This window comes from Nothoprocta perdicaria, unplaced genomic scaffold, assembly GCF_003342845.1.
Source record: "Nothoprocta perdicaria isolate Ctin4 unplaced genomic scaffold, notPer1 scaffold_43, whole genome shotgun sequence".
Lineage (NCBI taxonomy): Eukaryota > Metazoa > Chordata > Aves > Tinamiformes > Tinamidae > Nothoprocta > Nothoprocta perdicaria.
Genome location: NW_020455677.1, coordinates 4,343,980 through 4,360,003, shown reverse-complemented (window position 1 = coordinate 4,360,003; position 16,024 = coordinate 4,343,980). Strand labels below are relative to the sequence as shown.

General features: G+C 39.6%; 1 protein-coding gene across 1 annotated transcript in view; it reads left to right on the top strand.

Annotated features, from left to right (window-relative positions):
- PLB1 (phospholipase B1) overlaps positions 1-16,024 on the top strand; it is a 73,313-nt gene that overhangs the window by 11,516 nt on the left and 45,773 nt on the right. Inside the window, exons 13-22 of the mRNA XM_026046302.1 lie at positions 1,072-1,164; positions 5,925-5,993; positions 6,773-6,853; positions 8,158-8,224; positions 9,192-9,250; positions 10,267-10,340; positions 11,507-11,550; positions 12,316-12,424; positions 13,333-13,384; positions 15,252-15,332. Of these exons, the coding sequence (XP_025902087.1) occupies positions 1,072-1,164; positions 5,925-5,993; positions 6,773-6,853; positions 8,158-8,224; positions 9,192-9,250; positions 10,267-10,340; positions 11,507-11,550; positions 12,316-12,424; positions 13,333-13,384; positions 15,252-15,332 (729 nt within the window). The remainder of the gene's footprint in view (positions 1-1,071; positions 1,165-5,924; positions 5,994-6,772; positions 6,854-8,157; positions 8,225-9,191; positions 9,251-10,266; positions 10,341-11,506; positions 11,551-12,315; positions 12,425-13,332; positions 13,385-15,251; positions 15,333-16,024) is intronic.

Sequence of the window (16,024 nt, the reverse complement as noted above, 5' to 3'; positions counted from 1 at the left end):
TGTGGGAAGGAAGTAAAGATTTTTGCAAAACATGTTGCAGAGAGTTAGCTCTCGGAGTTTAATGCAGTCTAGGTTCCCGGGAACATGTTTTGCCCAGAACTTGTATCTGGTGTGGAACATCTGTTGATTGGGCTGTCTGGGATTTTAGACAGCATTTTGCCACAGATGATTTAAAAGGAAAGCGTCAAGATTGTCCAAGACCCATCAATGGAAAGTGAAAATGTGACTTTTCTGGAGAATAGTTTACTCGAGGAAAGGGATCAGAATCTGTGAACATCTAACCTCTGGTGATCATAATAAAATGAGATTGTGGCAGGTCACAGTCCATTCCTTGGGCATCATAACAGCTCCCTGAATTGCTCCTCAGAGCTCAGAGTCAGCCAAAAGTAGATTGGGAGAAAGGAATTTGTCTTCCGTATTAGTTGGGATTTGCTGTGTTGCAAAATCTTTCTTTGCTTCTGTATCTTTGTCAACTGGGCTTATTTTGTGGATGACTTGTCTGTCAAACATGTAGTAGACTTAATTCTTGTAACAGTATTGTTTTTATTGGATTACTCTTACTGCTTCAGATGTCTCTTATCTCAGCAACAGTGTTTACTTTTATTTTAGATACATCTAAAGGCCACTATGTGCAGTATACTGAATTCTTCACTTATTTTCTTAAAAGAAACAAGAAAATTGAGACAAAATCATCATACTCTAGTTTTTAATGCCTTTGTCAGCTAGAGAAAGCATTGTTTATTCCAAATTGTTTATTTGATCACAGTCTGCATATTTCTCTGATCTCCTGAATGTCACTATTCTGACTGCTTGTTGTTCTGCTCTTTCTACTGTCTTTTCACTGTGGCCTTATAGTTGTAGGTGCAGAGTTACTTACAAGAACAGTATTTGTTCTGTCTTGACATTATCAGCAGTACCTAAGGTCAGCAACCAATGAGTTATTGAAAATGCCAGAAGCTAATACTTGCAGGTGTTAATATTTGTGAAATAATACCCTTAGTGTCATCATGAATGTCTCATCTCTTTATATCCTGAATATTTTATCATGCTCTAAAATGCTTTCTTTTTCAGGAAAGGGATGGTTTCAATACCATAGCAAAGCCACAAGTGAAAATTCTGGAAGAAGATTATGTTTTCATGGCTGTGGGGCTCTGGAACAACATGGTGAGCAGTACTGCACGTGCTGTTGCTTATTAGTCACAGCACAGATACGTCGTAGCATCTCTGTGCTAGCCAGGCTTTGAGCAGCAAAGAGGGGAGTAAAAACTATACAGGCAGAGTCATCCCATAGCTGATGGCTTATGATGTATGGAGATGCTGCTGTCTGCTAATGCTAAAAGTCACACAATCCCAGGAGATCGCTCTTCTGTGGAAATTTCCTAGTGTGAATTACAATGTTATTTAGCGCATATCCTGATTCGATGTCCTCTGATGCTCATGTTTTTAAAGATGAATTTTTTTGCTATTATTATTCTAATTTAGGCGTTTTCAAACATTTCCAATATTTTCCTAATAAACCTTTTCTACAAAGCTACTTATGAGAAAAAGCGTATATAATCTTAATTGTAAAAATCCATAGTGGGAAATGAAGTTAGATTAAAAATAAGACTTGCATTTCTTCTTTCTTTGAAGACAAGATATTAATAAGTTTTTCTTCTGAGAGCACCCACTGTTCTTGTGCAGATTATCCTGAGGGGGAGGGAGAAGTATATAGTGCAATAGCTTTTTAATAAACAGAATTTAAACATGAATCCATACAGATTAATAGACCTCTATTGCCTCTTAAGCAGATTCTTGTAATTCTTGGTGCTGTCATAACTTAGTCAAGAGAAGTAGAATTTATAGTGAGAGGTTGTGTCTTATTAAACCAGATGATGTAGCTAGAAAAATTGCCTTATAAAGGTGTTACCTCTCTCTGTAGACCTGCCACTTTAGTTCAGTAATAGCAACTAAAGAGTTAAAAATTGATCCTCTGCAACCATAACCTTGGAACGAGAGTGCTGCGTCTAGTTATCTCATTCTTTGCTGTTACCCGTAATGCTTCTCATAATAATGCCAAAGTTCCCATCTCCTTGTTTTACTGTATTGTAAAACAGATGCTGTGATAAGATAGATGCATGTTGACTCCTTTATCATCATTTGGCCTTACTTTCACCAGGCAATGCACTTCACTAGTTAAATGAGCAAGCCTGAGAATGAAAGTCAGGCTCCTGAATTCTGCATTGAATGTGGTCTTTCTGAGCCTTCAGGATCTCTAAAACTGGGCCATTTGCCTGAACTATCCATATCATGGGGTCACCATCACTGGTGGTGATAATTATGTGGGTCACCCAGCTGTTAGCATCATTTAAGCACAATCTGTAAGACGCTTCAAAAAGAAGGCATATCCTCCCCAGACAGTAACATAAATCTTAAACCTCGTCAAAAGCAAGTTGCATGAAGTATGAATGTCCAAATCGATGTAAATATGTTGCTTTACATCTGCTTATCCATGGTATTTTTTATCGGCAAACTTCTGAAATGATGAATATCAACATACATATTTATTAGATATAGATTAGATATAGTGCGGAGATATCAGTACTTCTAACTACAGAGTACTGCCACTTTGCTATCCTACTTCGTTTTTTTCAGCAGAAATTCTTTGTGGTGAGCTAAGCCAAATGTTATCAGGACTTTCATTTACTTACGCCAATAGATCAGCCTGAACTGTCAATAGATCAGTGTGCTTTCTAGGGCTTATCAGCTAGAACCTGTCCTTCAGCCCCCAGTATTATCCGTTTCTTTTACCAGTCTCTCCAACTGGCAGAGCCCATTGCCTTCTAACAGGCTTTATTTTCATAACTCTACCTTATAGTTCTTTTCTTTCTGGGGCGTCCTAAAGCCCAGCTTTTCTGGTATTGGTTTATGTAGCACGTCAGTGCTAGGGATTTCATGTTCTTTACAAGGAATTATGGTGATAACCCTCCCCATTCAGAAACTGTTATATTGCTTCCTCAAATTCCTGCCTCTGTAGCAAGGATTTGATTTCTGGAGCTTAACTCATGCAGGCACGTTTAGCTGACTTGACACTGATTTTTCTTCCTCCTCAAATTTTTACACTTCTTGCAGCAAACTCCTGTCCTTTCTGATGATGTTTCTTTGCAGTTTGCCCTCTTTCACTCTGCTTCACCATTTTTTTTCCTGTGTATTTGGTTGAATCCTTTTCTGCCTTGATGTTATTCAACCTTCTGGGATCTGTCCTTCAGTGACCAATTCTTTAGTGACTCAATCTGTTGTCACTTCAACACCCAGGAGCATTTTGTGGAAGCAAGTAAAAGGCTTACTGTAAATCAAATGAGGAGGTACTTTCAGTTGCACTACCTAAGCAGAAGAACACACTGTGGATTCACCAAAACCAGAAAATAGCCACACAAACACTAACTTTGCTTTATTTCATTGTTTCCCCTAGCTGTTGGGTTGCCCCTGTAGAGAGGGGTGGCCAGGGTGAGCTGAGGGAAGAGTAAGATGTAGCAAAACCGCACTTTGCTTCTGGTTTGAAAGAGGCTGCAGAGCTCCCTCAACAATTCTTTTCCACCTCTGTTTTCCTGCTTTCCTGTCTCATTAGTGGAATTTTCTTAGGAAACTTGGAGACTGTCAGCAAGGAAGCTCATGGGGAGCTTGGTTACCTACCTGAGATGGCATTCAGCCGTTGCGCAAGAGCAGGCGATATAAAAGATGCTTTGGTTGAAAAGTGCTGGCAGATTCACTTGCCTGATAAGGGACACTGTAGCACAGCTAAGAATAACAGCAATTAATGCTCCCTGGGAGAAAGAAGAAGGGAGAGGAGAGAAAAAAAAAGAGAGAGAGAGAAGAAATAAATCACTGAGAAGGTGATATCAGAGCAAGATCATGAAAGATCAAGTCAGACAGCAAACATAACAGTATGAGGAGGTACACAAAAACTGCATCCAAAATAGCTCCTTCCTCCCAAGGCTACCAGGCTGTCTTTGTTGGCCCTGCTTGCTCTGGGGCTTGGTCCCTTTTGGAATGATAACCTGCTCATGGACCAAAGGGCAGAACCTTGGAAATCTGGTGGCAATTGGCACTGAAACTTGCTCTGCCTGGAAAAAAGATGGGCTGTCTGAAGTTTTGTCTTGGACCTAGCTGGATATAGTAGCATTCTTAGTAAATTAGGGGCTAAGGGGTTCTTGCAGGACAGACACTGGAGAAGAGTCTGCTAGAAGCCATTGAAGAGTTGGGAAATGCTGAGAGAGGTTGGTTGTTTATTTAGCTGGCTTTGATGTGTACCACGGAGAGTCTGATTGATTAATTCTGGCAAATGCTTACAATTTTATCTCTAGGAATATATCCAGAGGCAAAGCTCCTTTCATGTAGGCAAAATCTTTAGACAAAGCTGCTTTTTCGCTCCTGGGATGGAAGGTCTTTTGTGTAATGGAAAAAAAAAATCACATAAAAATCTAACAAAACATTTTTTGAGGGAAATAAACAAGAACCTCCTCTGCAGCTGCCACCAGAGGCTGTGCGTGCATCTCTGTGTTCAGTAGCTAACCATTGCCTTGGAGCAGGGCTAGCAGGCAAGCTGGTGTTGGATGTCAGGGTGAACTTTAGCAGGCCCCACTACAGAGTCACTACCTGGTTTCCTGTGACCAGGATCTTCTGCCTCTGCTGCCTGAGAGCTGTGAGTGCCTCTGTGTCCTGAGAAAGAGCTGCCTGCTGGAGAAATCCATTCTCAGCACCCAAATTCCAGCAGCATCCAAGTGTCTGTCTTGATATTTATCCCCTGCCAAGTGAAACTACTCTAGTCCATGTTTGTAGGTTCACTCTGCTGGAAGAAGAATATTTCCTTTTAAGAATGTCATAAAATAGCAACTTTGTCTTAGGAGTACAGGGAAGTACCAGTTCTCAGTGTAACTTTTCTTTATGGGTTTATTTTGCAACTCTTGCTGACATTACTTCTATTTCTCGCCTTCAAAAAAAGCACAGTCTTAGTGTCTTCAAATACCTCCTTTAAAAAATAGCTAATTTGGTAAACATCTTCTACTTGTCTCTGAATTTTTCCACTATTTTTACTGTTGGAACAACTGAAATAGAATATAACATTCTGAGCAGGAATGTATCAGTGACGTCAAGTTTGTTATTGCCATATTTTGCAGGGCCTTCAATCATGTTTCTTATGTAGTCTGTTTTTCTAGCACAGCAGCTGCTGGTGCAAATGGAATAGAGATTCACTGAGTAATCTAAAACGGTGCCCAGCTCTTCTTGGTGTGATTGCAATTTAACTGGCACCCAGTAAAGTGCAAAAACAGATGAAAAATTCTGCATAGTTTTTACCACGTTGTGTTGTCAGTAGTGAGTTTTGAGTCATTCCTTAGTTTGTCATTAAGAGCAACTCCCTCACCTTCTTGTGGGAAGAGAAACAAAGGTCAATAAACATGAATATTATCAATCCTCTGCACACAGTTGGAGTGCACTTATTTCTAATGCATAAGAAGGCAGATAAAGAAACARCTCTGAAAATGGAATAAATTAGCAAGCTTTTAGCTAAGTATACTAGAATGGCCAAGGATCAGTGTATATTTTTGTGAGAGACATTTACAGTGTTATAGAAGTATATAGTTATAGAAGCAGTTTGCAACACAGGGGGCTACAAAAAGATAATGCTTCCAGGACAGAAAATGTTTTTTTGTTCTTTTTTAATTTTTTTCTGTGTATTTTGGAGATTTGTGCTTTTGTGCTTCCTTATTTTGTAGATATGCATGTGGCAAATGTGCACAGATTAATACTAAACATACACAAAGCAACTTTTTAATACATATGAACTGATGAGAAACTCCAGACAGTAAAGTCTTTGAGTTATTGTTTCTCTCCCTTCCTTCTCTGTGATAACATGTGTAAAATTTTTGCATTTTGTCCTTTCCTAGTTGGAGCCAGTTGGACAGAAGAAGCCTTACAGTTTTACAAAAATGTTTCAGGTTCAATGCCCATCTCAGGTAAAGGGATTTTTCATCTCTTTGAAGTTATTTATTTTCTCTTTACAGAATCTTGCAGTTTTCAGATATTTCTGCCTTATTCTGAAGTTTTGCAAATGTATATTTTCCCACGGATAGAAATTTAACATAATTGGATTTCATTGACTACTTGATAAAGATGAAATTTTAGGAGAACAAACAACCTTTTGACAAAGCTTACTGGGCAAGATTTTTGTGGGGYTGGGGGGAGAGGGTGGGTAAGAAGACTGAAAAAAAGATCAGTTAATCTGAATTACTTCTGAGTATCAGAGAAGCATTGTCAGTATTAAAATCACTTTCAGCAATAAAATYGAGTCCACACGTTTCATATATTTGGGCTGTGTGTGACTTGACATTTAATAGAGCAGTGCTGTCTTCAGAGTTTAAACATCTCTGAGGTTCAAGAACCATGGGTCTTGAGCTTTTTTGTATTTAAGCATTGACTTCAAAAATTTTATAGTGATCAAATATTGCTGGCATCCAAACATTCACTGAACAATTTAAGCAAACAATCAATTACTGTAAAACTTATGTATGTTTTGTTCCATGTTAAGTTTTAGACGAGGTAGTTCTATATCTAGGGTTTACAAGTACTTAATCCTTGGGTTTAACTCAGTTTACTTCACTAGCAAAATGTTCAGTGAAAAATTAACGATATATAGATTTTTTCCCCCCCTCTGCAAAAGCTATCTAGAAGACTTCAGCATAAAGCTGAGTGTATTTTCATTACTRTTGTTAAAAATACTTTCTTGTCTCTGTAGGAAAATCCGTATTTTTTCACATATAAGAATAGTAACTACTCATCTTTACCCGTGACATCAAAGAGCAAAGCAGCATCTCAGGTAGAGTAAGCCTGTTTGTTTGATCCTGGTGAGAAGAGCACAGAGCTCAAACTGCTTATTTGCATGCTTGTAAGTCACTAAATGCGTAGTACAGGCACTTAACAGCATGTTTTCTTCTTGACAGATTTTGTAGAGTGTGAGTCAAGTTAGATGTCTTCAGGCAGCATGAAGTCTTGTCTTTGTGGCTGAGAACCCTTTTTTAACCTTCTGAATAATAATGTTAACTTCTCTGTGATAAGAAGGTAGTGCGAACAGGGCCCTTTAGTCTTGCTGCGCGGGAAGCTAGATCAGATCAGCATGACAGCACTGTGTGGGTCTCATTTGATCTAGTTTATTTGTWAGTCAAACAGAAGAAGAAAACATTTTTCTTTTTTCAAGAGATAATTGCAGTTTGGAGACAAAAAGCATGTTTTCTGTCATGGGGTATGAGCAGAATTTGGTGCTTTCAGACAACTGCAGAGGTGATACTGCGTGAAGATGAAACGTAATCACCTTTATGTCCCTAGATATATMTAGACTGCATATATGACATTGCAGTGGCACTGTACATTTCTTCACTCATTTTGATGTGACTCTCTCCTTAGTTATGACGCAGATCTGTGTATGGGGCAACAGTCCCTATCGGTCTTATTTTTAATACTAGCTAGGATGTAAGATGATACAAGCACTGCTTTGAGGGGAGAAACAGATAAACTGGAGCCCTGGGGCAAAACAGCCAGGAGTCTTCACAGGCAAATTAACCTACCTGCTGTGGAGTGGCACGTCYTTGGGTCTTGTGCCATGTCCACCCACCATCGCATGCTGCTGTCCGTGCTCGCTCGCAGTATTGCTTGGAGCAGGTGGAGAGCAGAGCACACTTAAGCCTGGCCCTTTCCCTGGAAATGAGCCCAGCCTGTCGGTCACCGTGGAGGGCAGCACGTGGAGAAGGCAGACAAGCAGCCTGCTGGCAAAGGCAGTTTCATGCTGAYGTAGTCCAGGAATGCCCGTGAAGCCTTTAGCAGAAAGATGTGACCCCAATAAGCATGGGCACACGCAAAGTGTCGCAGCTGGGTGCAAGTGGGACAAGTAGTTTGGCGTAAYCAGGGCTACACTAATATGACTGTATGGTTTCTTAGTAGATATGAAGCCCGTGCCTGCCTCGAAGGAGGTGCTTGTGGGCACAGCCTGAGGAAAGGCCCGAGTTGGGTGGACGTATACAAATTATGGGGAAAATCCATTAATCTGATGTTCTGAGGCACAAGTGGTTTGTCACAACCAGGGTATAAAGGGTCTGATACAAACTCTTGCACTCTCTGTCTCTCCAGGAAAGGAGTTATGGAACAAATGTTCCCTGTTCTAGCCGTGGTCCCTCTGATACAGTCCCGACATCAGGTATGGCATTATGCAACTGTTTTACACAAATCCTTCAACTGATAATAGAAGTGGAATAAGGACTGGTTTTAGTGGTATAAGGATTGGTTTTAGTTAGGAAAGATGCACTTTAAGCAATGCATTCTATTTGTCTATTGTGTCTTCAAAATGCTTTTTGAGCAATATAAATAATGATATAGTAGAATTCAAGTCTTCCTTCAAGGACAGCAAAAGCTTATGCAGCTACATCTTATATGTATGAGCCGGGGTGGGGGGAAAAAAAAGTGACAGTGGAAAAGCCAGGAGGGAGCTGGATACTTCAGCTGAAGTGTGTGTGGAAGCAGTGAAGCTGTTTATGAGCCCAGCTCCTGCATTCAGTGATCTCAAAGCACAGTGTGGACCTTCTTAGGCATTGATGCAGTTTGGGATCTGTCGGAGAAGGAGCTCGTGAGGGCTGGTTCCTAGTTCTGTCAGGCAGCCTTGTTTATAAATAGGATGTCTTTCTATGCTTCCTCTGAAGTGGAGCTTAATTTGAAGTGTGATCCTTAATGATTAGTTAGATAGCCATGCTGTTGAGGAAAGTATGGAATAGGGACTTACCACTCTTGTCAGTCAAGCAAAAAAGCCATGGGGAATGTAGTCTCAGGTACATTTATCTTTAGATAAACTGCAATGGTCTTAAAAATTTCACTTTGCGCTGTCACTGTGGCTGTACTTTCCTTTTAGCTATTTCCATAACTTAAAACATACTTGAATAAATGTAGATAGGACAGTGAAATCTCACTGCCTTCCCTGTCACTGTAGCTAACAGACAGCTATGGTACAAAGGATCATTTCTCTTTTGATGACTATCTGTATCTGTCACTCTGAGTTGATGCTACCATAAATATTGAAATATAGCCTCTGCAATGCTTTCTGCTTATCTGATATGCAGCAAAATGTAAAATTTCTTTTTTTTCCTCCCTTCCTTATGCTATTTTTTTCTCAGTTCATAATTTGAGACCAGCAGATATTCAGGTGATTGCTGCACTGGGAGACTCCCTCACAGTAAGTAAAGATCATTGAATAATGTAATCAAGTAATTTCAATTAAAAAAAATTAAAAAAAAAAAGGTTTTGAATTTTAACCAGAGTGAGTGAATGCAGCCCTATTGGGCCAAACATGTTTTCATGCATTCTTTTTCCACACCCACTGACCGACAACTGATCCGTTCATGAGTGAAATGCATGCACAATTACCATGAAAGGTCACAAGAGAGCTGCAGAAGAAAGCTGCAAGATCAGATTTTATAGCAGCAAAAGCACCCTACTAGAGTGAACTGGCAACAGTTGATTTTCGTTATTGATTCTAGGCAGCTCCCCAGGTATTTGCCTTTGAAGCTGTTAGCAAGCAGCATAAATAGAAAGAAAAACCTCCGCAGCTAACACATATAGCTGTATTGCCAAAGCCTATAAAACCCTGTCCATTTATGTTAACTAAATATTTGAGTTAGAATAGATCATCAAGTGTACTTAGTGTAATTTATCTAGAGAATTTTTTTTTAGAGCTGTTCCCAGGCTATCTACAATGGTTACTCCTAGACTGGCTGTGATTTTTCAATCAGTGATTGTTTCACTGCTCTCATATCATAGCTCTTATTTCTTATGTTCCGTACTAATTGCTCCATTAAGTACTTGTTATCTCTCTTTTTTAAGGAAATTGGGAGTGGGAAGCAGGAAAATCACTGTACTGCTTTATGACACTTTTATTATAATAAATTATAAATTCAGAACATTGCTATCTTATTTATTCCTTATGTAAATTTAGGGTTATTTGAACCTTTCAAATGTTCTCAAACACTTTTCTGCCACTTAATCTAATCAAGAAGTTGGTAGAAGAGGATAAATCACTGGAGTAGAGTTGAAATACCCTCAGGCCTTGATCCTCCTGAGAATAGTATATTTTTGGGAAAATTATGTAGCTTGCCTCATTTACATCTGTTTTAATTATTTTTCTGTGATCAGCTGGAGAGGTAGGTACTATAGCAAGCCTTAATTTCTAAAAATGAGCTCTTGTGCTTGTAGGCAGGTAATGGGGCAAGATCAAATCCCCATGATGTTCTGGATGTCCTCACTCAGTACCGAGGTGTTTCCTGGAGGTGAGTCCCAGGAATTCCCCCCAGCCAGAATCTCTTTGTTTTGGGAAGTGAAAATCTCCRTTTTCTTGGCTTGTGTTATGCTTGTTTATTCTGGTAACAAACACAGGCTTGTGAGTCAGAGTGAGATTGACTTCACACCCTGCATGGAGGCTCCTGCTTGTGTCTTTACTGCTTCTCTTGCAGTCTGTCCATCTGTCTCGTTTGGGCTACAGAGAGCCCCAGAATGGAATCACTCATGCTSCTGTTTCTTACATGATCTCTAGTTCTTGATCCTTTACCAGTTTTATTTACATCACATGGAACAACTCGTTGGTCAGCAGACTTTAACTTATGCAGCATTTTATTAAAAAACCATATGATAGAGAGATAGTCATGTTCTTTTATTATTCTGGAACTATGTGACAACACTACATTGTCAAATTGATTTTTCTTCTCCTTTCTTACTCATGTGAGACACTGCAGCTTTATGGAGGTTTAAAAAAGCACTGCAGCGCTTCAAAACTATTCCTTTTTAAATTAAAGGAATATGAAAGAGGTACCTCCAGCTCTTTATGTTCTGGTCTTTAACAGTATTTCACTGACGTTGGTGGAAAAACAGTTGTAATAGCACTACTTCATAATATGAGGAAGGATAAAGATCACACAGACAGATGGTGAATTTTGCCAGTTCAGTAGTATTCTGCTAATGGAGTGGGGTGGGGAAAAAGGTGCTTGGTACACTTATTAGCCTAAAATATCTACCTTTAGCATGTGTTATGGATAGAATGAKGTTTTTGACTATAAATGGAATTAATACAGGTTTTGTTAAGGATAACATTACCAAAACTGATGGAAAGTGTTCCTCTTTTAATTCTCATTTGTTTCTGCTACATTAAATATATGCCAAAGCATATGAGAGAACAGAATAAGCAGTTAGTGTGCGGAGTTTTTAATATAATGAGTATGATAGAGCCTGTAAGCTTGTAACCCCACTGCTGTGCACACAAAGAGCTTGCTTTGACTTGTTTTCTTTTCTGGGTGTTAGCGGGGAAAGAGGTATACGCCTATGTACTAAGTGTATATATATAGAAACACCATAAGGGGGAGCTCTCTTACTCTTTCCTTTATCTTAACAAGTCAATCAAATTTTGGAATGTTTTTTTTCTTCTTTATTTTTCTTCTAACAGTGTTGGAGGAAATGAAAACATAAGCACAGTCACAACACTAGCAAGTAAGTGCCTTTTACTGTAAGCCTGATGCACACKTGGAGTTGTCTATTAGTTCATAGAAGAGATGAGGGAAAATTTGCAGTGGGGCCAAAACATTTCYTCTTTTTTTCCCCCAATGTTGAGTGCTGAGCAGAAGTTACTTAATAGTCATACTTTAATTTGTTGTGCATGACTTGAACAATGTAGTTGGTAATTTCCAAGGGGGTTGATGGTTTCAGCATACTTCTGTGGATTATAGTTCTGCCCAAACTGTAGATGAATCAAATAGCCTGTAGCCTAAAGAAACTATTTTGGTTGTAAGGGAAAGTTGGTTTAAGTAGGATCAGCTACAAGGTCAGATTTTGCCTGCTTTAGAGGTTGAGGCATTATTGGATCTGGGGTACTCGTAAGGCTTGTTTGCAGCCTAAGATCCTGAAGTGAATCTAGGCCTTTGGGGTTAGTAAATCTTGGGCAGCTGGACTAAAAGATTTGATTTGTGACAGCATGAGACAGTCTCCTGGATATAGGATTGTTTTACCTTGCTTACTAGGCAAAATGGTATTGCTAACTGAGATAGTCATGTTAAGTCACAAGCATCTGAATTCATGCCACTGAGCAAGCTGAAGGCAAGAAAATAGTTGTTGTGATGAACCTCCACCTTTAGCATACCCAGAGGTTTATTTTTGATAGGTATCTGATAAAAATAATCTTTTATTAAGGTCTAATCTTTATAACATGATCTGTTACCTGCTGAAGCAAGCAACATTTCAGGATACTCATTTCTGCAGATATCCTTCGTGAGTTCAATCCTTCCTTGAGAGGGTATTCCACTGGCACTGGCAAGGAGACTACCAATAACGCTGCCTTCAACCAAGCTGTGGCAGGTGATCGTGCAGAGTAAGAGGAAAATTCTTCTTGTAGAAAGCTCCTTAAAATTCAGTTCTGGCTGAAAAAGGCCCAAATGCTGATCTTCAGCTGGAGTGCGATAAGACAGTTGGACCTGATGATCTTGAAGGTCTTTTGATGGGCACACACAAATATGTTTAGTCCATATTTAACTCAAAGAAATGATCTGGGAGCTTTGTAGCTCTTCTAATCTTTATCAAATAAACTAACAGCAATGTCAATGCATTATCTAGCACTGTCTTCCAAGAAGCTCAAGGTACTTTACAAGAGCCGATCAAAAAGTCTCACATTCCTTTGAGATAGAAAAAGAGGATCCATGTGTTACAGGAGGACTCCGAAGGATTTTCAAACCCTGATATTGATAGGACCAAAATTTTGTTTGCTGAAACTGAGGCAGAAGAAATATGACTTGCCTATGATCAACCTGTGGTAAAGCTGGGAATTAACCAGAGGCAGCCACAATTAGTCTTAAGTGAAATTCCTATCAAGCTTTTCCCTTTGGGAACACATCTTCTAAATCATACTTTGAGGCTTGATGTGATGTAATAATTCTGATGCACACTGTGCAGCATGTATGTGTGTATCCATAGTGTAAGTGAGATATTGGAGAGAAGCAAAGTATACTTGTATTGTAGCACRGCGTATTTTCTGCTATGACTTGCAGCATTTGCAAGGTGGTCTGATRGATGCTAAATGTCTTGTTTTCCTCACTCCCCTCACCAAATAGCTTAAAATAAATCCTTTCATTAATAATGTGGATCATTCAGCAGACAAAAGCAAGTGGGGATTCCCATTTTTTTGGTTGTTATTTGAAGGACTCGCATACATCAGCTTTTCTCCTTTCCCTGCTGTCTGTGTAAAGTTACTTAATTTTTATTTATTTATTTGCTTATGTCTAGGGATGTCCCCGCGCAAGTTAGAAGACTGATAGACCGAATGAAGAACGATACTGTGAGTTGAACATGTCACAAATACCTTTAGGAGGAGGAAGTTAAGTGGTACTATGATTTTCTAGCAGTGCAACAAACCACAGCAGAGGCCAAACCAAGGTCTGGGCAATGCAATACCCTCAGTGAGGATCACGCCTGAGCACACTCTYGCTTATAGCTCTGTCTTAACTAGCTGTGTTACAAGCATGTAATATTTATCTTGGTACAAAATCCAGCTAACTCTAATCATTTTCTACCACGAGGTAACTGGTAAATTCAATAAATCCCCACCCAAGCCTCCTTACCTGTTAAGACTACAGAAGCTTTTGTCTGCTAGGGTTTTACTGTGGTAMTGTTAATTGTGATGCAAGCACATGTTTTTGCTAGCTGTGATGCTGAGGACAAGCTTTCCAAACTGCAGTCTTATGGAGTCAGAGTGTGGAACGAACTGTTTTTTTTTTCTATTAAAAACAAACAAACAAAAAAATCCCAGCCTTTTCTTTGCGAATGAGTCAGCAGCTGATTTTTGACATCCGCATTTGTTGTTGGGAATCATTTGATTAATGGCCTGTAAAACACACATCAGGCTGCGGATTGCCTCCTGATTTTTCACCGCAACTATGGCCTTGAGTGTTTACTATTTGTAACTTGATAAACATGCAATGCAATCAGTAACCTAAGTTACACAGTATTATTTTGGCTTGCCTAGTGTGCATTTGGAAGGCAGTCAAAAAGCTTTCAAGATAACTCTGTGTACGTGTCTAAGACAAATATCCCAGTGAAAACATATTGGCAAAAGTATTTGCCGTACCTTTCTTTTCAGTGCACTTTCTTGTAAACAAGATCTCACTCTGGTGGCTGTATCTGAAATGAGATTAAAGGGGAGAGCAGTTTAACAGCTAAGCAGTTGGATTTTTTCTTTTTTGAGGCTTCTAAGCTGTATTCTGTCATATTTAGTAGCTTGGAAACATCACATGGAATAATAAGTGCAAATGCTTTTTCTTTTGACTAATTAACTAGAAAGAGTGCACCTCTTAGAGGTGACATATCTTTGATTTTGCAGCTTTTTATCCTCTTTATAAAGCACCTGTTTATGACAAGAGGGAAAGTCTCAGACTATTTGAATTTTCATAAGTTTTGAGACCAAACCACCAGAGAGGAGTTTTACCACCTGGGATAGATATTATACTGTCTTGGAAGACAGATACTTTTTGCTCGGTTGAGGCTCTCGTATTATTACTGCTTTTCCCAGTGGTGTTAGGCACTGAAGTTCAAGCATTAGGATACTGAGTACCACCATAAGGTGCATGGTATTGAGCAGAGCTGCAATTTTCTTCACAACTAAGATCGTTTGTGTTTACTGTGGTGTAATTGCCATATATTAGCTGTCCTTGGCAAAATCCTGCCAGAGAAAAGGTGCTGTAATTTTTGCCAGTGTTGTTGGATAGAGTTGGAACTACCCCATTCTTTGCAGTATCCTTAAAAAAAAAAAAAGGCCCCCAGAACTTTCCAGCAGAACAACTGCATTTTTTTTTTTATTTCAGAGAAGCATATGCCACCTTTTTTGCAATGAATATTTATTACCAGAATTGCTAGAGGATTTGGTCAATGTATAAATAAATACTATTAAGAGAAGTGAAGGAGCTTGAGCAGTTTTTCTAAAGTTAATAATTTTGTGTGGTGCCACTGAATTGTGAAGCAACAATTGCAAATTTACTTATATCATAGTGCTTTCTTCTTAGTCATGACTGTAAATTCATTTTGTTGTGAATACATCTAGAAAGTTATAGTTGGACCACAAAGAAATGTYAAGCTTGAGCATGTTGCCTGGCTATTTTTTTTCCTGTTATAACTTCCATTGCATTTTTTCTTTTTGTGTGTGTGTGCAGAGCATAAATTTTCAGACTGACTGGAAGCTTGTAACGCTCTTCATAGGAGGAAATGACCTATGCAAATTCTGCAATGACCCAGTAAGTCTTCAGCTGTGAGCAGGGCTGGCCGGGTCACTGGGTCCACATGCCTTGCAGCATGTGGAAGGGCAGAACTCAGCAGGGTGGGAACTCAACCAAGGTAGACAGCAGCTGTGCAGCAGCTCAGTAGAAGGGGGACGTAGAACTTCTCTAGAGGGTCCAGGGTAGAGTGACAAATATTATTAAGGAACTGGAGCATCTGTTGTATGAGGAAAGACTAAGCAAGCTGGGCTTGTTTTGCCTGGGGAAGAGAAGATTGAGAGGAAGTCTTATCAATATGTACAAATATCCAAGGGGAGAAGGTAAAGAGGAAGGGGCCAAGCTCTTCTCTGTGGTGGCCGTTGAAAGGACAAGGGATAACGGGTATAAAGTGAAACACAGGCCSTTCCATCTCCATATGAGGAGGAACTTCTTCACTGTGAGGGTGACAGAGCCCTGGAACGGGCTGCCCAGGGAGGCTGTGGAGTCTCCTTCTCTTGGAGATCTCCCAAACCCGCCTGGATGCCACCCTGTGCCCCGTGCTCTGGGTGTCCCTGCTGGAGCAGGGGGTTGAACTGGATGATCTCTAGAGGTCCCTTCCAACCTCARCCATTCTGTGATTCTGTAATTGCTCTGTGGCCTTCAGGTCGTTCAACCTGTTGYTATGAAAAATGCAGTGATAACTTCCAAGCCTCTGCACATTATATAACTGT